The sequence below is a fragment of the Cryptomeria japonica genome, chromosome 7, assembly GCF_030272615.1.
Source record: "Cryptomeria japonica chromosome 7, Sugi_1.0, whole genome shotgun sequence".
Taxonomy (NCBI): Eukaryota; Viridiplantae; Streptophyta; class Pinopsida; order Cupressales; family Cupressaceae; genus Cryptomeria; species Cryptomeria japonica.
Genome location: NC_081411.1, coordinates 849,777,182 through 849,800,261, shown reverse-complemented (window position 1 = coordinate 849,800,261; position 23,080 = coordinate 849,777,182). Strand labels below are relative to the sequence as shown.

Below are 23,080 nucleotides of genomic sequence, written 5' to 3'. Positions count from 1 at the left end.
ATCATTCTTTCTTTCTTTCTAACCAAAATAAATAATTGCTTTAAAAAAATCTAAAACACGTAACCTACAGTTCTAACCCAAAGGAAAGTTGGCTCAAAACCATCAGCAATACCTTGCACCATATAAACAAATCTATTTTCCAAACAGTTGCAACATTTCTTATTTATTACGGTACTCTTAGACAATCTTCAAGGGAAGGAGCGTGGACATTGCTATTTTTCGATTATGAAAGAGAAACAAGAAAACATGTTCTTTAAATGAAAACCCCACATAGCACAACATAATCTATCCATCCGAGATGGGAGGACTAAGACACGGCATACTCAACCCCTAGCCTAGCCTTAGCACGCAGCTACACAAACTCTAGTTGTGGACGAATTGTTGACCACGATTTTTCTTTGACCGGCCCATATTTAAAGCCTAAACTTCGGTTTAAAAAAGCAGAACACTAAATGCGACACTGCATAATTTGCAGGCATCAATAATACCCACTACAAATGCAAGCAGGTTTGGGGATTGGGCACTAAGAGAAAAAACCTTCAAAATGCCTGCAAAGAGAATAAGTATTAATCCTAGTAGGAGGACTACTCGTGGTAATAAAGTTAGCCCTTTTGATTGTCTTCATGATGATCTGATAATATTACTCATGGGCAAGCTCATATCTACTGCAGAGACTCCCACCCATCTCGTCAATGCAATGCTCACGTAAGTTTTCTCTATTGCCCCCTGCACAATTTTTCTTTTATAAACTTTCTCTTCAATTTGCTCTGTTGAAGGACATTGATTGAGAATGTGTCATGTGTATTCTGGTTCTGAATCCGATTTTTCAGTCATCTCTTTCTAACTGAGGACTTTCAGTTTTTGCAAAGGGTTGTCAAGCCTGTTTTTCCTGATGGGTACACAGGGATTCCTTTTTCCTGCACTGGAGTTGTTGCTTGTTATTAATTCAAAATGTCAAAGTGGACAACTAAATTTGTTTATTGTGGTTGCAATTGGGACTTTTGTTTTGTGATTTTCTGAAGCTTTTATTTGTAAGTTTATTTGAGAAAATCATGAACCTTATCCAGTTTCTGAAAAGTCCGCCCTTTTCAAAATTAGCTGAAATTGGTTACAGGGTGCTGTTGATTTCTGTTGCATTTATTAGATTTGCTGTCAAGGATTGAATGGAAATGGAATTCTAGTCCACTTGATTTTAACCAATTCCCAGAAGTTTTATGGGAGCCTCTGTTAGTTATGTCACGGTGCAGTCCCGGTTTTTAGGTTTGAAATTTGTATCAATTTAGCAAATCGATTCTGTTGAGTACCCGGCCACCCGGCCATGTTCTTTAAAAAAAATTCCACAAATGTTTGGTGTATAATTGCTTAGCTTTTGTTGCCAACTTACCAGCTATAGGCCTGCAAATTCTTTATGTAGTATTAAGCATACTTAAATACACACAAGCAAACCCTTCCTTAATGAAAATGGGTAGCTTGTCAAAGGTTCCGGTTTTAACTTTTGGTTAAGGATCCATATCCATTCATAATAATTCCAGTAATCTATGCTCTGGTGCCACGTGCCAATAAACCTGTGTGTAACCCAGAAAAATGAAAATGGATATCTTGACAAACTGGTTTGGCCTTTTGGTCAAGGATCTGTGCACTAGGCTTTACCTAATGAAAGTGGGTACTTTTCCCAAGTTCCTTGTTTGGCTTGTTTGATTAAGTATCCATTAACTAGACTAATGGAAGTAAGTATCTTGCGAAAGTCCCTGGTTGGGCTTTTGGTTAAGGATTCACAAATAAGTCTTTCCTACCTTCTGACCTGCAGTATGCCTGCAAATATAGCCATCTGTACTAGACTAAGGAGAGTGGGTGCTTTCCCGATATCACTGGTTGATATTTTGGGTCTATATCCATGTGTATAAGGTCTCATATTGTTTCATTCTCCTTTCTGGAGTTTCAGGATACTCCATATAGAATTCTAATGATTTTTCTCTGTTACAGGTGTAGAAGATTTTCTTCAATGGCAAAGGATCCACAGGTTCTTGTCCATGCTTCAATTGGAGTTCTTGAAGTTAAGGCATCAAAGTGGTCTGAGGAGTCTCATCGGTTTTTGAAACAATGTGCCGATGCAGGCAACCGGGAAGCCTGTTACATTCTTGGAATGGTGGGTTTGTGTTCTTGGCGATTCTTTTTGTTTTGTGTCCGCAAGGATACTTTAGTGGCTTACAAGATCTTTCCTTTAAAAAAAGAAAAGAAAAACATTGTGTATTCCTTCTATGCATTGATTTGTTTTTATATGCTTTATAAATGCAAAGGTAGATTGTCTCTGTTGTTAGTGAAATTCTAGATGATTTTATTTGTTTGAAATATTTCTGTAAACTTTTTGCACTGCAATCAGAAAAGTAATTCAAAATTCTGGTATTATATAGCTTGAAACATTACTTATTAATCATGAACTGACTCCACATAATTGTCTTGCTTGCAGATTCAATTCTATTGCCTCATGAATAGGGGTTTAGGATTGGCACTGATGGCTGAGGCAGCCATTGCATCACATCCGGTGGCTCTATATTCCTTGGCCGTTATTCATTTCAATGGTAGCGGAGGTTCAAAAAGGGACAAGAACCTAAAGACTGGTGTAATTCTTTGTGCGAAAGCAGCAGCTCTTGGCCATATAGATGCAATCAGAGAACTTGGCCATTGCCTGCAAGATGGTTATGGTGTCAAGAAAAATGTTAAAGAAGGGCGTCGATTTTTGGTCGAAGCTAATGCGAGAGAAGCAGAAGCTGCTGCTAAACAATCATCAGCTTTTGCCACAATGATTTTTAAGTCAGATTCCTCAAAATCCAATTGTAATTGTTCATACCTACAGTGTCGATCCCAAAAACATAAGCTAGACTGTTCCCCAGAGAATTGTAATAGAAACCAGCATTCTGAAACTGTTTTTTGTAATACCATTGGTGGTACATTGCTTAGTGATTTTGGTTACAATGTTCCACCTGCAAAGGTGCATTATGCAAATACTTTTCTGGTGGATTGGTTTTCTTTGCATTGCCCGCCACCAGGTAATGGACTTTGCTCCTATTCTTTGTGTGGGCGGCCTGAGACCAGAAGGCATGAGTTTAGAAGATGTTCTGCATGTGGTTCAGTTAATTATTGCTCTCGTGCTTGCCAAGCTTTGGACTGGAAAATCCAGCACAGATATAACTGTGCTTCTGAAGCAGATTGGGAAGAACAAGAGGAATTAGATATTGGTGAGGATGATGAAGAGCACCCTATTGTTACTGATGAAATCAATGATGCATAAAAGATACTTTTTGAAGACAGTTATGCCTATTACTGTCCTGATTCATTTCACCAATGTGGGGCTTTGCTTTGGCACCTTTGTACTTGCTTATCAAGTGCCCCTAAAACTAGGCTTTGTCGACCCCTTACCATACCAGCAAGTCTTGGCAATATTGGACTTGCTTACCAGGTGTACCCAAAATTAGGCTTTGTTGACCCCTTATCGTAACAGCAAGTCTTAATTCAGACTCAAGAGTATACCTTGGAAATTGGAGCTGAAGATCTCTTTGGATAGGCATCAAAGTCTCTCAGAATCACACTGTACTTTAAGTCATAACGAGCTCCAACTATATGATGCTCTTTAAATGAGAAGCATCGCAAGCTCCTTGCACTCATGAGAAGACATACATATACTTGGAGAACTTTTCAATTGAATAACATTCAATGTAGCGGTATTTGAATGATAAAAGTTGTTTGTGATCTTGCAAATATTATGTTTAACTTGAGAGGCCCCTGCGCTGTTTGTCATGGCCGCCTGTCAAATTTTATTCCTAAGGATTTAGCTCCAAATAATTAATGTTAATGCCCAAAATTGAATTCATCCTGATCATCTAAATCAGAGGATATTGAATGGAAATTTTGTCAAAATGTGGAGTCAACTGCCAAAAACTTCTTTTAAGCATTAGATTTTTACAGCATATGAACATATAGTCTTCTCTGGTGTTTAACTATGGACAATTTGAGACAATATTTCGCGATCAGCCTTGTAATATGATTTGTTAATGATATCAGGTTTCCAACATCCATAGTAATATGATCATTCTGATGATGGATCATAGAGTGTGATCCGAACATTGATGAAAAAAATCTCTACACAATCTTAATCCAGAAACAATTGAAGTATGATTTGTTTTATCCATCATAACAACATATCGGTCCAGCAGCGCACATCAGCAGTAAACCCTTACGCAAAAACTGTTGAAGACCAATGATTAATTATTTGTGAAAGGGATTTAAGCTGCTTCAACTTGAAATGATATATGTAAATGAGTTATATTGCACCCTTGGTTGAATGAGAATCACATAGGACCTTTGCTCAGGTTATGCAGGGAACAAAGCCAAGGTCTAGCCTTGTGATTTTAATATTTATTTGTATGTAAATATGGTCTACCTTGATGACTAATGGTGACAGCTTTGGCTATGATTAATTTACTGAGAAATCAGTATGTGGTACAATTTAACAAGTGACTGGAGTTCAATATCTTTTCTGGAAGTTGATTTTGTGTTTATTAATTAAAGAGGGCAGGCAAAATACCATATATTTACTCAAATGATTGAAATAGGAGTAAAGGCCAAGGCAAATGAACTCAGTGCAATATACATTTCTCTCTTTAGAGAGCAGCCTTGTTCTTGTAATGTATGCATGTAAGAGAAAATGCTATTCTAATTAATGAAATTTTCTATCTAGGTAATTTGAGATAGATTATTACCAGTCAATTCATCCGAATGGACCTAGCTTTTGTTTGATTTAAGCAATGGTGGGGCAGATGCTTTTTACAAATAAAGAGACATTATAGTTACTCTTCCATCCATATTACAATATTAGTATTGCCATTACCATGGAAGTTTTTCCAGTTGGTTTGTTCATGCCCTTGTTACTTTTCTAAACATCTTAAGAAAGAGTACCAAGTGAGTTTATTAGGGCATGAGGTCGTGGTCTACTCTGTTAATCTGAAACAGAGGAACATGTATTTTGGAAACCCAACTGATTCACTATTATACATAAGTTCTACATATTCTTCCTATGAGTAATTTTACTTAAAATACCTTTCTTTTTGAAAGCTAGTTGTAATATTCAGATTCCTGATTAAGTTGGGAGACAAAAGGGAATGGTTGGAACAATGCTGATTTCGTTCAATTCTAAATTGGTGAGGCCACTATTTACATGCTCTCGTAGGTTTCATCCTGTTCAGGGCTGGTAGCAGAGAAAAACCAAATATCATTCAATTCTGAAACCCCAAGCCTGAGTTACTAATTACCCTTGAGCTTGTCTGAAGAAATGCCTTGAAACCTCTAAATGTAAGAAACTAAGGGACGAGGCTAGGTGCAAGAATCCCAGGACTTCTATGGAAGAGTTAAACCTTACCTGACAGCCTTCACTTAAATAGTAGCAAGGGTGATTTCTTCATCTAGTTTGCATGGATTAAAAACAGTGCGTCGGGTAAATTTTTTAACATGAATGGTGACACTAGCATGACATGTCCTTCGATACCACATGGGCTGGGGAAGACCGGACATTGTGACTTCGTGCCTACCATAGGAAGCTCTCACCAATCAAGCTAGGCCCCAGCCCTTCAATAAACAAAATCTTACATATCAGATGCATAAAGTAATTGATGACTTTGGATATAATTAGTTAATTTAAAAAAAAAAAATTGCTGAATTGGATCCTTGTATTTTGAATTACTCAAGATAATCTAGATAGACAGTCTAGATGCTTATTTTAAAAAATATTTTGGTAATAATTAGATGGGAGCCCACTCAGTTTACACATGTTTTTAAACATATTTGTTTTTAATCCTCTGGCTGCTTTCCTTCGTAAGTTTTCCATCTTTTGGATTCTTGGAACTTTCCTATAAGGAGTGGATTATATTAACCATTCCTTCACCTATCAAATACTTGAAAGTAATTCTGTGTTACTTAGGTCTCTTATTTTGCAATTATTCTATTAAGTATGAGGAAAAATGACAACACCATCCAAATTATTTTAAGATAATTTAAAGAACAGCTATAAATATTTATTATATAGTCAAATTTTGTTAAAATTTAAAAGTCCATAAAGTAGATTATGTCAAACATTCTAGATCTATTACTGTTTTCGTTTGGTTCCCCCAAAAAAATTCTAATCTTATTATAGCAGCTAAACATAGTAGGTTGGATATAAATTCCAAATGACTTTAGGTGGGGATAAATTCCAGACAAATTGGATAAATGTAAATTCCTGATACTTTTGGTAGGTAACAATGGCAGTGGATATAAATTTAGTGGAAGAGTTACCTAAACTTCAAGAGGCCCCGCCACAAGAAAAAAAACATATAAAAATAGGTCAACTATGCATACTTTTGGAAAGAACTGTTTGGAGGTCTCTGAAATTCTCTAGGCTCATGAGAAATGCGATGAACCTGAAATGACATTTCATTGTTCCAAGTTTGACATACAGGCCTGAAATGATTGGTGAGACATTTTATTGTCTCAGTTGATTTCTTGGTGTGGCAGTATGATTTAAGAGTTGACCAAGATTCCCCACCCATAAAAATATCATTGCAACAAGTGAAAAGATGGTGTAGAGTTCTGGTGGTTGGGCCCTCAAATTCAAACACAAGCGTGACACTCTTTCCTCCTCTGCCACTAGAATTTGTTTGGTTCTGTCAAGGTAGATTTGGGCGGGGGAAGAAGCTCACATGCTATGAATCTAATTCAATCTACAGTCCTCTGTTGTTGGTGAAGAACTATTTTTCTAGGTGGGGATGTTACTTCTTGTTGAGCTTGGCCAAAAGCAAGCCTGGTATTATAGCTTTGAAGCATTAGGATTATTTCAGTATATGTGGTACCGGAGGATGTGTCATGTCAATCTTACCGGCCACATTAAAAATCCTGGCTTGATTGGCGAAAGCTTCCTATGGTAAAGCATAAGGTCAAAAGGTTCAGTCTCCCCAGCTCATGTGGTACCAAAGGACGTGTCACGCCAACATCAGCAACCACGTTAAAAAGTCTGGCTCGATTGACAAGAGCTTCATGTGGTAAAGTACTCACGCCAATGTCACTGGCCACGTTAAAAAGCCTAACTCGATCGACGAAAAGAGCTTCCTGTAATAAAACACAAAATTACAATGTGCTACTCGATTCCTAGTCTAACCCTTAAGATTACATCTACATAGTCATTTCAAACTACATGATTGCTTGTGTGGTTGCAAATGTTGGCCAATTGAAGTGAAGATTCCCTTGGAATTTTGTCTCAATTGTTGCAACTTTCGGCAAACTTGCTTGTCTAAATGGGTTTCAGTCTCTTCCCATGACCACCATTATAGAGTCCAACTCAGACATGAAGGGTGAGGAATCATGAAAGAAAGTTTCCCGTGTACTTGGGTAAGTTGGTCATCGCCTGATTCCTCGCGTGTTTGACTATGTGCGTGTAGGGGAAGGGCTTTACAGGTAGTAGAACAATATAAATTGAAAAATTGATTGAATGGATCACCTATCTTACAGGTTTAGGTTTTATAAAAAAGGGAGAGCTCATCTTCACGCTTCCTGCACGTGCACTACGTAGCCCCACTGTACGTAAAGATTCGTCAACCGATACAATCTTATAACTCATCTGTTTTCCTCGTATACTTTAATGCTTAGTTATTATTTAGTTAAGGGTGATTCGTTTTAGTTTAGCCTTGTCTCTTTTACGGGAGGTGGTAGCGTTTCTTTTGGAGAAGCTATCTCCAAAAAATTGTTGACAAATAAGGAGACTACAAAGGGGGAAAAGTTTAAATAAATAAAAGTTTTTGTCTATTTAATAAATAACTTAATTATAATTAGGTTTGATTAGAGTTTTAGGAGTTCCCATCTTTAGAGTTGTTAGTTGGGCAATTTTTTGGGTGATTCTAATTGAATTTTTTTTAATGCAATAGTCAATGGGCCTTTGGTCTATTCTAAAGTTGAATTGTTTTTAATGAGCTTAGTAGGGATCAAGTCTTGTTGAGTGCAAGACACTAACACCATAAGGAATGAGGTAGGGATCATGTACAGGTGAATTTGGCCGGAAATGGATACCCCTCACTCCACGGTTCTTAGTGGAAGAGGTTTCAATCTAAGGCTCGTGCTCCATATCGAGTAGCTAAAACAACATCGTGGATGAAAAATCCTCCATAAAATAAAAGCAACAAGAAGGTGACTTCCTAGAAATGAAAATGGTTGCCTTTTGCAGAAAACTACTTATGCTAAAAGCAATTATCTTTGCAGTCCCTACCTATCTAATGTATTAACTAAAAATTCCCTTAATCGTGTTCAAATTTAGAGAAATTGATGAGAAATTCCTAATGGAACTAACTTAGAGACTAGGATATTTCCTTTAATTGGATGGTATGCATCCCCAAGTAGGTGACTTTTTTCACTCCAAAATAAGGCCCTTTAAGAAAAAATCATTTAGAGTTTATACTCAAGCCTTGGTGCAAATGCAACAAGATCCTTCAATATAAATAGTTGGACCCAAATAATCCATCAAGAATTTTGATAGTGGCTAATCTTGTAATGCCTCGACCTATATACTTTGTATGATTGCTTGCGGATATCTCTTGTCTTTGATACTATACTTATTGATAATGTTTTGTGTTGCCATCAATGTACTTTATCAATGATGTTGTGAAGTGGCATTTTGTGGCTGACTATGTATTATGGGATGCATATGTGCCTTATGTTGTAGAATATTTTCGTGTTTTCATTTCACGAAATTTTCAATATATATGATTAATGTGATTTGACTAGTCCAAAACCATGTTTATTATATTGATTATCAATTTCTACTTTGTGTTTATAGATCATGCGGCCTAGAATGACTATCAGTTGATGTTATTTCATTTATATTATATAATATTGGGTGTTTATATTATGTTTTTACTATCTTATATGGAGTAGGTATGCCTTGATGTTGTATTGAGTGTGCAAACATAGATTTTGGCCTCAACAATGGTTATTTGGAGATAGAGTGTGTATATCTTCCCTAACTCACTTGATTCGAGTTGTGATGCTAGTACTTATGAAACAATCATAATCAGAATTGATATCAATTCAAATTCATATAACCTACAAAATATATGTACTCTGTATGCATGTTTATTTTAACATTTCATTTTCATTTTCATTTTGTTGGTTTCCTGGTTTCCTCATTACTAGTGAAGTATTTCCAAATGAACTTTATATTTTAAAGGTGAAAGTTATTTATTTTAATTGTCATCATTGAGTAGCCCTATGCATTTTAATATTCATTTTAATACTATAGTATTTCAAAAAGGTATTATGAATTAAAAGATTTTTTGGCCTTTGTGTCTTAGCCAAGTTAATTAAATTTATGTGTTAATTAATTGCCTTATTTACAATTAAATTAGAAATGTTATTAATATTACTATTTTTTGCTAAAAGTGTGCATATTAAGTGGAAAATGTCTAATTGATAAATATCTATTGAAAAACACCACTTGCAAATTATATTGTTAATTGTGAAATCAAAGAAAAGGTGAAAAGCATTTTAGATATTTTTTAAAAGATAGATAGAAAGAAAGAGCTTTGTTTTCATTATTTCTTCCCTCTTTGCTTAAAATTGCTTTCCTTCATCCATTTCTTGGTTCGAATTGATTTAGAATTAGATTTTGATTGGTTTGGGGATTACTACTCTGTTAAGGAAGGAATTGGAAATGCTTGCCTCTTGTATATGAGTGTGTATAAGAAGACCCAAAGAATCTCTTCAAGAATTGTGTGTGAAACTTGTAGATCACAACTTTAGAATATTGCTTTATTTTAATCATTGTTTAAATTTGTTGTTTATGCTCTAAACCATGTCCACATTATGTGTTCTACATATATGTAGTGTTGTAAATTGTAAACCTATACAATATTATCCTAACCTAGGCCTCACTTCAATGTTTCAACCTTTTGTACCTTGACCCTATTTTGATTCTCTTCACACAACCCTAAAATTAGCATCTTCAACACCTTTATGGGACTTTGTCTGAATTTCAGGCTTGATGGGTAGGACAAGGATGCCCTAGGCGCCCTTGTCCACCCAAGAGGGGCCCAAATTTGGACCCCTCAATGATCATATTTTGGAGGTGGGCAAAATTTATCCGTGTTGGCCCACATTAAAATTTCAAACACGTTTGGTGTGGTTAGGTATAAAATCAAGCCTTACTCCCTCAATTTGTCAGATTTCTCAATTACAATTTCACAAGATCAATTTTAAAATTCAAGTGAGCAAGCAATCAAGCATATTCAAGGCAATGAAAGAGAGGTCAAGTTTAGATTTCAAGCATTCATGATGGCATCCATGATCAAGACATTATGAAGACATTCCACATGACAACATCAACCTTGGCATGAAGACTTCAAAGCAAGATTCATCAAGGTATCAAGTTCCAATTCAAGGATTTCAATTCAGATCTAGCCTTGCCCTTAAAAGGCAAGCTTTCCATTTCAAGGAAAATTTTAATTTCAATTCAAGGTTTAATTTCAAACCCAGGGTTTGACCTAAGCAAACCCCTATCAACAACACCATCACAGACGACAAATCCAAAAGCTAGATCAAAGATTTTGGCATAAGATATGAAGAAGATCAGACCTGACTTTTGTAGGAGCGAAAAGTGGAGGATAGGGTTGCCCCACACCACCTTGTTCGACAAATTTTTGACAAACTTTTGGGAGAAGATTTTGAGCGACATCCAAATTTTGAAAGTTTCTTGTTCGTTCGCATCTTACAGATGATGACAAGGTCACCCCAAGCTATCTTGTTCTGTACTTTCGAGCCATGTTTTTAGTCACAAGTTCCTCTCTGTTCCCTTTACTTAGCTCTAGCTTTGTGTCTACATATTGCATCTGAAATTTACTATTCATGTCATTTTATGTCAATTTTGCATCTTTGGCCCTAGATCCAACATTCAATTTCAATCCCCTAAATACACATTCAACTCAATTCCACAAAGGAAGATAATTTAATTTGCATTCTATCCATTTCATACTTAAAGTGAGATCGGATCAATTAAAGTCACTCTCCCTTTAAATGTTTAATGTTTGGAAAGTAGGTTTGATTCCTTGTTTGCATGAATAAACTTGTAAACCTTATTTTCCACCATTACAGTTTTGCTGAACCCAACATAGTTCTTGCATTTCTTTTGATTTCGATTTTAGATTTGATGTTTATACATTTAATTTAATTCACATCTACAATTATGCATCATTCATGCACTTAAAATACAAACATTTGGAGGTTTAATTCACGAAAATCCTAAATATTCCGTTAAAAATTGACTTGTGGGTTGCATAATTTATGGTTTATTTGTTCAAATTTGATTTACATTGCATGTTATTTTTCAATTTTAGAAGTATCCATTTTCTTAATTCACTGTTTAATCAATCATTCTATAAATAAATTGTATTGTTTAATCAATTATTTAGCTTAAATTATCAAAGGTATTGTAGTTTCAAGTCTATCCATCCAATTTTTCCTTCTTTGTGCATGAATTTTATTACCCTTAGTCCTACGTCCAATATTCCAGGGCGAATAAGTTATAGACTTATGGCTTCCAAGGTCATTGAGCCTGAGCATTATGGAGATCCACTTACCTCATTATTCTCATGATAATTCCATGTGAATTTGGATAATTCCTTTAACCCTAGAGAAGACATACCTAACATTATGGAGAGCCATTCACCTCATTACTCACATGATGAGGACGACTCCTTAACTTGAGTAAAAAATGACCAATTGAGAAAGTTTGACGAAGATTGGGATAAAATTCAACAACATATGGGTCAAGAATACTTGAATGGTGAGTCAATCCCCTTGATTGAAGGATTGAGGAGAATGATTCAAAGTGATGAACACGGTGTCAAAGTGTTGTGTGGCAATGCTCACATTTTTATACCAATATTATGCTAATAAAAATTTGTGTCAAAGCTCTTGATTAGTCTAATCCTACAAATCAACTTAAGCATTCAATTCTTATACCTACATCCTTTCCTAATGTGTCTACATGTACATCTTTCATTATGACTACATCTACACAAAATGATAATCCTACACATGTTGGTCTTGGGGGAATCATATCAATCAATACTCCTATATACCTCCTTTTTTTATTCTTCCATTTGTTTCCCAACCATCTCCTTTACCCACATATCATAATGTTTCACCTCATTATTCTCAACCTCCACCTACCTATCACAATGTTACACCTCCATCTCAGTCCAACATGTCAAACTCCAACTCATCCACTGAAGCCACTATCAATAACCTAGCTCAAAATGTGTCATCCTTACAACAAAAATTGGCTTCTTTGACCCAATCTAAGTTCAATCTCCCCACATATGATGTAGCTATCCCACTATCCAATGATGTGGTTCATATAGTTGCTCCTAAGAATGTGGAAATTCCCCAACTGGAGATATATAACAGAAAAGGTGATCCCTTCACTCATGTCAAAATATTTCAAACCTTAAACTTATTAGATTTCCACGGTACATGATAAATTGTAAAATAATTTTTCTTGATTTTGGGCTGACTGTTCATATCCTACACATTACATCTAATTAGGTCGAGATTGGCATGTGTAATGTATAGTTGTGTATGTTGTATTGTTAGGAAGGGAGAGATTGGCATGTGTAATGTGAAGTTGTGTATGTTGTATCTTGTGAGTGCAAAAGTTTGCAAATACAGTTGAGTGACAATGAAGTTAGTTTCAGACGTGTAACAACAATGAACTACAACCAACATTCTAGAGAATGTGTTCCTCCATAGTTCAACAATATTGATTCATTGTATTATGATCTATTATATCTTGCCCTGAAGAAGTGATCTTTAATGTTGTAAGTCTGTGTATCTTGCCCTTGAGGTTGTGTGTCTTAGCCTTGCAAGTCAAAATCAAGAGTAGTGAGCTTCCTTGGCCTTGAAGCTAAAACTTTGTAAATTGTTTTCATATAGTGGTATAGTTCTCATTGTGGTTTTTCCCTCATTAGTTTTTTCACATTAAAAATTGGTGTTCATGTGTGGTTTTTTTTGTTTTTTAGCTCTTTTCTTTTTCCCACGTGGTAATTGGAATGAATGGTTAAGTTGGTTAAGTTTTAATATATGTTGATTCACCTCCCCCTCTCAGCATTCAGAAGTGTTCAACAACCCTGTTGCTTATAATGAATTAAATCAATCAACGTAATTTAGGACCAATATTATTTTGAAATCATTGAATGAATTAGGCAATTATTTAAAATAAGTGATAGAATAAGGAGGCAAAGAGCAATATTGTGTAAAAGATAATGGATTTCATCTTTATATACCATTCACAACCAAAGAAACATCAATTAGGTCGACCTAATTAGATGTAATGTGTAGGATATAAACAATCAGCCCAAAAACAATATCCAAGGCAATGCAAAAGGAAGAATGAAGCATGTGAAGTATCACACAATCTCGGCACACCTTCCTAATCATCCTAGATCAACTCCTACAAATCTACATGCTATTGCTCGAACCAAAACTACACAAGTCAGCTCCAAAGGATGGAACCATTAAAGCACACCAACCAAAATCACTTTAAACATGATGTGGATCACTAAGACACTCGTGAATGCACAAGATAGCATCACCTAACACCAACATAGCCAAATTGTTGAGCTGCACTACCAAAACTATCAAAGGTGGAGGAATGCAATGCATTCCTGCAAATTGTCATATTGTCACTGTTTCAGGTCAATACTCAACCCATCACAACTTCAATTGTAGATATCATTAGAACATACAAATTGGGATTAATAAAAAAATTCATCCATCAACATCATATTACAATTGCAAGGAATGATGAATCAATGTGCCATAATGCAAACCGTAAAACTATACCCAATTTAACAAACTATTCATTGGGACAATCACCTTTAGCCAATTTCAAATGTGAACCACACCTTTAGATTTCTAAAAAAGTCATAAGCCAACCAGATATGCCAACTAAAGCAACCACAATAAATCTCCACACATCTGCATGAACTAATAACCAATCCTTTGATACTACATTACTCCATAACACAATTGCTCAACCTTTCAAACCAATGTTCTCATCAATGCCAAATGGTTTGACATCAATGACAACACAAACTCACGTTTGCAATAATCTCCCCTTTTTTATTGATGGTAACACTTGTGCCAACTCCAAACTATTATCATATCACTCCACAATAAATTCTCTCCCAATTTGACATCAAGAACAAAGTGCATCTCCATAATGCAAACTCAATGATTGTATACAACTCCCACTTAGGGTATGAACAAAATTTAAAACCAAAACTATATGTCACCAACCTTTTACTTATTGATGTAGAGTGGATTGACTCTCACCTATTTGTACTACATTGTCTAGGTATCTCCTCTAAGCTACACAAGAACCATCCAATGATTCTACACCTCACACCCTCCAAGGGTCTGCAAGACTTACCCTCTTTGACCTTCCCAAGGTCCTTAGGCTAGGATAAGCTCTTGTTATTTTGTGAGTTCCATTTTCTTGCTTCAGAGACCTTGTTTTCCCACTCCCTTTCACACTCAACCAGAGAGTTCAACCCCTCTACCACAGGATCTTCATTCCCCACACTACACACATTAGGATGGATGATTTTGGAAGAATTCCAAACTCTATTCCTTATTCAAAAGCTTTGACACTTACTAGTTTGGTGTTTTACAAACAAACTGCACTTTTAAACCTAACTGGTTTAGTAGCCATGTCAGGGAGGTATTCTGCATTCACCAGTTAAACTTCCTGAACAACCCTATGAAATATTTTACATTCCAAACACCCTTTTGGAGTTTACATACAATATCTCAAAACCGGAGGTGGGTTTTGTCATAAACATATCTAACCCTTATCGGTTTAGTTAGGCCTAATTACCCCTTTCTAGGCCTTAAATATAGGAATAGATCAAAACTCCTTCACCGGTCTGATTGCTTGAGTGAATTGATGATAGTTTGGGGTTTGTGCTTCCATATGGAATTCCAATCCAATCATACTTCGCTTCCACCCACCAAACTCACCCAATTAGGGCCGGCTATCCATGATTCCTAATGCTTGCCAACTCAATGTGCCAAGCTTAGGGTATGGTGGCAAATCTTTGATTTGGCTTCCCCTATCTCAAAACCAAAAAGAAAACATAGTATAAAATGCAACCTAACATTCCACAAGGTTTCAAAGAGGAAATCCACCATTGAACGTTAGGTTGGAGCCATTTTGCTCTCGAAACCCTGGTTTTTAGGGCTCTTGAACCCGCCTGCAACAAAATGAAGATTATTTACAACCTACAGCACTTCAAGACTCCAATAAAAAAAAAATGAAGTTAAGTCACCACTCTAACAATCTATGACCCTGTTTTGGAAATGTCAATCTGTATAGGTCGTGCAAACTTGCAAAGAACAACAAAAACTCAGAAGAACACACACAAATGGGAAACCAAAATTGTTTATTTGCTTCAAATCTTCAACCACATTCAACACCTGTTTATCATTGGTCTTTCCAAGCCTTATATTGGCCTTGGAGTAGTTACGCATGCTCATAATCGAATGTGTCAACCAACTAGTCGTTGGTGTATGAAAATGTTGCAAAGTTGCTATGAGTAACTTTTGCAACTTTTGCCAATTGTTGCATAGGTGAGCGACTTTTCTCAAACCCATGGTCACTTTAAAATGACTCATATGACCTTAAAAACCTCAAAACAACATCAACCAACCTACATTAACCCAAAAATAACTTATCCTATTAAGTTCTCTACCTGGCACCCTTAAGAGCTCACAAGCCAACATTGGCCAAACAAAGACTCTTAGGGCCCTTGCAATCATTTGAGCACACACTCAATGGCCTCTTGGCCTTATTACAAAACTAAAAACATGATTCCAACATCCTAGAAACAAACTCAACAAAAATTGCTAAGTGCCCCTGCACCATACTCTTGGGGTAGGAAGAACTCAAGTCCCTCGAGTGGATAGGGCTTGCACAGTGGTTCCATGCTTCAATATATCTCCTTCTAACATCCATGTAGCTTCAGATTCAGTGAGACCTATCCATTTAACCAAGTAGTCTCGATAGACTCCTTTCCTAGTCCTTTTGACAATATTGGAATCCAAAATGCAATCCAATGTCACCGGTTGGCTTGGGGGTAGGTCTTGTATCCAATCTACTTCTTCAATAGTAGTAGTCTCTTTTTGGTTTGCAGCTGACTGAGTTCCCTTATGTTGGAACAAATCACATACATTAAAGATTGGTGATATACCCAAGTTTGGCAATAGTTCCACCTCATGGGCATTATCGCCAAACTTATGCACAACTTTAAGAGGTCCAATCTTCTTCATACATAGCTTGCTAGGCCACCCTTTAGGAAGTCTTTCCTTTCTCAGATAGGCCATAACCAGATCACCTACCTTGTAGTGTACTTCTCTTCTTGTTTTGTTTGCTTACATCTTGTATTTCTCATTGTTCTGTTGCAATGTTTTCTGGACTTGTTCATGGATCTCCTTCATAATCTCTACAAAGTTTTCACCTTGAGCACTCCTATGGTCCATAGAACTGAGGTCTCTAAGTTCTAAGATACCCCTTGGATGACATCCATATACAATCTCAAATAGACTTTGGCCTGTGCTCCTATTGACAGAGTCATTGTAGGCATATTCTGTTTGTCCCAATACTAAATCCCAAACTTGACCATGTTGTTTGGTGAGACATCTCAGTAGATTACCCAAGAACCTATTAACTACTTCAGTTTGACCATCTAATTGTGGATGGTATGCAGATGAAAAAGAAAGGTTAGTACCAAATTTCTTCCACAAGGTTCGCCAAAAGTCTCATAAATTTTGTCTCTATCACTCACAATGCTAAGAGGTAAACCATGGATCCTTACAATCTCTTTGAAGAACAACCCTGCTATGTAGGAGGCATCATTAGTACATTTTTAAGGCAAAAAGTGTGTCATCTTGTTGAATCTATCCACTATGACATAGACACTCTCATATCCTCTTGGAGTTCTAGGTAAACCAAGAACAAAGTCCATACTCACACATTCCCATGGCCTTGTTGGTATGGATAGAGGCTAATATAAACCTGCATTGCTGGAGGTACCCTTATCCCTTTGACAAATAGCACATTGCTCCATAAATGTCCTAACATCTGACTGTAGTTTAGGCCAATGGTAGAACCTGCCAACATGCTCTAAGGTCTTGTCAAGACCAAAATGTCCACTTAGACTACCTTGATGCTTCTCCTTGATGATATTGTCTCTCATAGAGCATTGTGGTATGCAAAGTAGGTGTCCTTTAAATAATAAGCCTTCCTACAACATAAAATCGGAATAGGCAGCATGACAAACATTAGCAAACTTTGAGCAACCATCATATGCTTCACTAAAATCTTTGTCACCTTGGTAGAGGTCTTTGAGGTCATTTAACCCCACACTTTGTAGTTTTACTTCTTGAATGGTTAGAACCCTTCTACTTAAGGCACCTACTACCTTATTGGTGACTCCTTTCTTGTGCTTGATGGAAAAGGTGTAGGCTTTCAAATACTCAACCCACTTGAGGTGTCTTTGATTCAATTTTTCCTGCCCATTCAAAAAACTAAGTGCATGATTATCAGTGTAGACTATGAACTCTTTAGGTAATAGATGATGTCATCATTTCTTGAGTACTTGCACCATGGCATATAATTCTAGATCATAGGTAGAATACTTTTGCTTTGATTCAATGAACTTCTCAGAGAAAAATGCAACCAGGTGACCTTCTTGGCTCAAAACGGCCCCTATAGCCAACTTGATAGCATCACACTCCACAGTGAAGAGATGATCTAAATCAAGGAGCCTAAGGCAAGGGAGTTCTGCTACCTTTTGTTTTAACAACTCAAACCCCTTGTCTGCTGCACTAGTCCACTTAAACTGACATTTTATCCCACCTTTGATGGTGTTCAAGATAGGTGCACACACATGGCTAAAACCTCTAATGAATTTCCTATAGAAAGAAGCTAAACCATGGAAACTTCTTACATCTCCTATTGACTTAGGAGTAGGCCAATTCACTATTGCTTCCACTTTTGATGGATCCATTTTTAAACAACCTTAAGAAACTACAAAACCAAGACACACCAATTCATTTTTGAAAAACTCAGATTTATCCAAGTTGATCATCAACTTTTCTTGATGTAGCTTCCTCAAAAATTGATTTAGATGTTTGATATGCTCCTCCTTTGACCTGCTAAAAAATAGAATGTCATCAAGATAACCAATGACAAACTTACCAATGAATTCTACAAGAACCTCATTCATGAGTCTCATGAAAGTTCTACGTTCATTTGTGATCCCAAAGGGCATCACCAACCATTCATAGAACCCCTCATTTATTTTAAGGGTTGTCTTCCATTCATCACCAAGTCTGATCCTAATTTGATGATAACCTAATTTCAAATCCATCTTAGAAAAGTAGCAAGATCCACCTAGATAGTCCATTAGATCCCCAATCCTTGACATTGGAAACCGGAATCTAATTGTAATTTTGTTTATGGCCCTTGAATTGGTGCACATCCTCCACTTACCATTTTTCTTAGGTGCCAAAACTGTAGGCATTGCACATGGACTTCAAATTTTCTTTATCATCCCCCTATCTAGAAATTCTTGTACTTGCTTTGTTGTTTACTCATTTTGAGTAGGTGTCATTTTGTAAGCAACTTTGTTTGGCAAAGTTGAACCAGGTATGAGGTCTATATGATGGTTAATATCTCTCATAGGGGGTAAGGCATCTGGTATCTCATTGACCACTATGTCTTTGTACCGGTCTAGTAAGGTTTGCACCTCTTGCGGTATCACCGGTTTGGTTTCAGTCTTTATCTCTTCTTTGGGTTTCACTATGAGAGCACATCCTTGGTTCCCTTCACGATTCAACAATTTCAAGAACTCTTTCCCACCAAGAAACATAACACTTGATCCAACATGTCTTTCTTCACCCTGATCAATCAAGGGATCCATTTGAAACTTTCTACCTTCCTTGGTAATAACATAGGAATTCTTCTCCCCATCATGTATTGCTTTGACATCATACTGCCAAGGGCGTCCTAACAACAAGTGACATGCATCCATGGGTAATATGTCACATAGCACTCTATCCTTGAAATCTCCTATTTCAAAATCTACCCAAGCTTTCTCATCTACAAGCACATGTTGACCTTTACTCAACTGAGATACCTTATAGGGGGTGGTATGTGGCAACCTTTTCAATTTTAGCTTGTCTACCATCTCAACTGCTACAATGTTCTCAGTAGACCCTGAATATACTCTTTACGAATCTTACCATGAGATCTGCATGTGGTTTTGAAAAGTGTTTCCTTGGAGTAGGTTCTTTGGACTATGGTATCTTCAACAAGGTCCTTCTTAGCATCAGGTTCTCTCCCTCTAGGACTGGTCCTGCCTTGTTGATTGGTGAGGTAACACTTTGACAATCCTCCTCTTGCACCAACTGAGTTCTCTTGTCTCCCATGTGAGAGCTTGAAGTCTTTTCAGGACACCGACTCATGGTATGCCCCACTTTATGACAATGGTAGCATTTTCCAGTGAAAATTGTGGTTCCTCTTCCCGAATTGCCAAATCTGCCTGTATAGTTATTTCTCCCTCTAAAGCTGCCTCTAAATTGTCCTCCTTTGTTAGGATTATCACCACCATTATCTGATTGATTGCCTTATTCATTCTTGTTGGGATTATAGCCCCTTCCAAAGGTGTCTCTTCCTTGGAAGCCTCTGCCACCTCTGCCCCTTTGATTATGTTCACCTTTCCTTTTGATCTTATCTTCTCTCAAGGCTAACTAAAAGCATTTATGGACTATGTCAAATGCTATCATGTTGATCTCCTCTTGAATGTTTTGTCTAAGGCCATTTAAGTACCTTGCAACCTTCTCCCCTTCTTCCTCTTGCTTCCTAGCTCTTAGGGTAAGTTTGTTGAACTCCTCTGTATAGGTACTCACATCCATTTCTCTTTGTTTCAAATTTTGCAACTTCTTATGCATCTGCACCTCATAATCTAAAGGTAAGAATTGAGTTTTAATCTTGATCTTCATTCTCTCCCAAGAGATGATCTTTTTTCTCCAAGTTTGTTCTCTTTCTTCTTGCATCATGTTCCACCATACTAGGGTTGATCCCTTCAATCTTAACTTGGCCAAATTGACCCTCTTTTCTTCTACAACATCCTTGTATTTAAAATGATTGTTCAAGGCTTCTATCCAATCCAATAACTCTTCACCATTTAGGGCTCCATTCTAGATAGGTAAACCTTCTATGTTGTCTCTATTGAGTGACTTGAGGGCATCCAAGAAGATCTGTTGATCTTTGTCCAACTCCTTTTTCTATTATGACTCCTATCACATATGCATCTTCATCATCAGTTTCATCACCCCATTCAGTGACCTTGCCCTTGCCTTTCTTGGTTTCTTGCTCCCGGGCTTCACTAAGCATATCTTAAACCAACTTCCTAATGGCCTCTTGGCTCATTGCCTTTGGTGGCATGTTGCTAGCTTCTGACTCTACCTCTGGGTCTTACATACACCACTTTGTTCAATCAATTGGCTCTGATACCAATTTGATGTAGAGTGGATTGATTCTCACCTATTTGTACTACCTTGTCTAAGTATCTCCTCTAAGCTACACAAGAACCATCCAATGATTCTACACCTCACACCCTCCAAGGGTCTACAATACTTACCCTCTCTGACCTTCCCAAGGTCCTTAGGCTAGGATAAGCTCTTGTTGTTTTGTGACTTCCATTTTCTTGCTTCAGAGACTTTGTTTTCCCACTCCCTTTCACACTCAACCAGAGAGTTCAACGCCTCTACCACATGATCTTCATTCCCCACACTACACATATTAGGATGGATGATTTTGGAAGGATTCCCAACCCTATTCATTATTGAAGAGCTTTGATACTTACCGATTTGGTGTTTTACAAACAAACTGCACTTTTAAGCCTAACTAGTTCTAGTAGCCCTGTCAACGTATTCTGCAATCACCAGTTAAACTTCCGAAACAACCCTATGAACTATTTTACATTCCAGACACCCTTTTGGATTTTACATACAATATCTCAAAACTGAAGGTGGGTTTTGTCATAAACATAGCTAACCCTTACTAGTTTAGTTAGGCCTAATTGCCCCTTTCCAAACCTTAAAAATAGGAATAGATCAAAACGCCTTCACCAGTCTGATTTCCTGAGTGAATTGATGATAATTTGGGGTTTGTGCTTCCATATGGAATTCCAATCCAATCATACTTCGCTTCCACCCACCAAACTCACCCAATTAGGGCCTATTATCCATGATTCCTAACGCTTGCCAATGCAATGTGCATAGGGTATGGTGGCAAATCTTTGATTTGGCTTCCCCTGTCTCAAAACCAAAAAGAAAACATAGTATACAATGCAACCTAACATTCCACAAGGTTTTAGAGAGGAAATCCACCATGGAACATTAGGTTGGAGCCATTTTGCTCTCAAAACCCTGGTTTTTAGGGCTCTTGAACCCGCCTGCAACAAAATGAAGATTATTTACAGCCTACAACACTTCAAGACTCCAAATCAAAAACAAAATGAAGGTAAGACACCAGTCTAACAATCTATGACCCTGTTTTGAAAATGTAAATCTGTACAGGTCATACAAACTTGCAAAGAACAAAAAAACTTGGAAGAACACACACAAATGGGAAATCAAAATTGTTTATTTGCTTAAGATCTTCAACCACCTTCAACAACTGTTTATCTTCGATCTTTACAAGCCTTATACTGGCCTTGGAGTAGTTACACGCGCTCATAACTGAATGTGTGAACCAATTAGCCATTGGTGTATGAAAATGTTGCAAAGTTGCTCTGAGCAACTTTTGCCAATTGTTGCAGAGGTGAGCAACTTTTCTCAAACCACACCATGGTCACTTTCAAATGACTCGTATGACCTTAAAAATCTCAAAAAAACATCAACCAACCTACATTAACCCAAAAATAACTTATCCTATTAAGTGCTCTATATGGCACCCTTAAGAGCTCACAAGTCAACATTGGCCAAACAAAGACTCTTAGGGCCCCTACAATCATTTGAGCGTACACTCAATGGCCTGTTGGCCTTATTAAAAAATTAAAAACATGATTCCAACATCCTGAAAACAAACTCAACAAAAATTGCTAAGTGCCCCTGCACCACTTATCTCCATATGTATGTATAGAAACAAAATTGTCTTAACGACAAAAAATGAGGAGTATGTATAGTTGGGGGCATAATGCTCTTGTGAAAAAACTTGAGATCATACCAACTAGTCTTCCAATCATTCTCTACAGAGGTCAAAATAAGGTGCAGGATAGAAGAAATCTCTTGTATCCAAGCACCTACGGAGTAAATCGGGTCCTCTGGGAGAGCACAATAGATAAAGATAGTCAACCTCTCGTATCCAAGCACCTCCAAAGTAACCTAGGTCCTCTGGGAGGGAACGAACATATAGAACAAGCACGGGGGAACACAATCAAGATCAATTGCAAAAAGATGGAGATAAAAGATAAAAATCCTAAAGGTTATCCCTTAGGAGATCATCTTCCTCCCAATCGAGATCGTAGGGAGAAGGAGGATGAGCTCGGAGAGGGACTATGGCAATAGCTTCACGGAGAACCTCACCAGCAATGAGGGTGAGGGACGAATCAGTAGTAATGTCTACATCCACAAGCTTGAAGGAGGTAAGGGGAAACGATTGTGAAAAGATCGTAGACAATATTGGGATGTCCTCCAAGGAGTCGAACAAGCAAGCCTCTGTAAAGGAAGCAGGTGACTCAGTCAGAGGAGATGAAAGAAGAATAGGACTTCCAGCCTCTCGAAGAGGGGTGGTGATAAACTTAAGAGAAGGTGGAATCTTCTCAACCACACACACAGAAATAGGCAAAGCAACAGACACTAAAATAGGCATAGAAAGGGAGGAGGAACATACCTATGAGGATTTCTATCGTTGAAACTTTGAGATAGGGCCCTGCTCAAACTT

The 23,080-nt window shown here is 37.2% G+C and overlaps 1 protein-coding gene across 1 annotated transcript; it reads left to right on the top strand.

The window, feature by feature from the left end:
* Positions 1-334: 334 nt before the first annotated feature.
* Positions 335-3,756, top strand: LOC131039565 (F-box protein At1g67340). The gene is made up of 3 exons (XM_057972355.2): positions 335-705; positions 1,984-2,146; positions 2,468-3,756. Exons 1-3 carry the CDS (start codon positions 545-547, stop codon positions 3,287-3,289), a joined length of 1,146 nt encoding a protein of 381 aa, XP_057828338.2. The 5' UTR covers positions 335-544; the 3' UTR covers positions 3,290-3,756.
* The last annotated feature ends 19,324 nt before the right edge of the window (positions 3,757-23,080 follow it).

Coding starts and splice junctions, on each gene's coding strand:
- LOC131039565 (XM_057972355.2), top strand. CDS start 545: ATGCCTGCAAAGAGAATAAGTATTAATCCTAGTAGGAGGACTACTCGT. Junction 706..1,983: donor CTCGTCAATGCAATGCTCAC/GTAAGTTTTCTC, acceptor TCTCTGTTACAG/GTGTAGAAGATTTTCTTCAA. Junction 2,147..2,467: donor CCTGTTACATTCTTGGAATG/GTGGGTTTGTGT, acceptor TCTTGCTTGCAG/ATTCAATTCTATTGCCTCAT.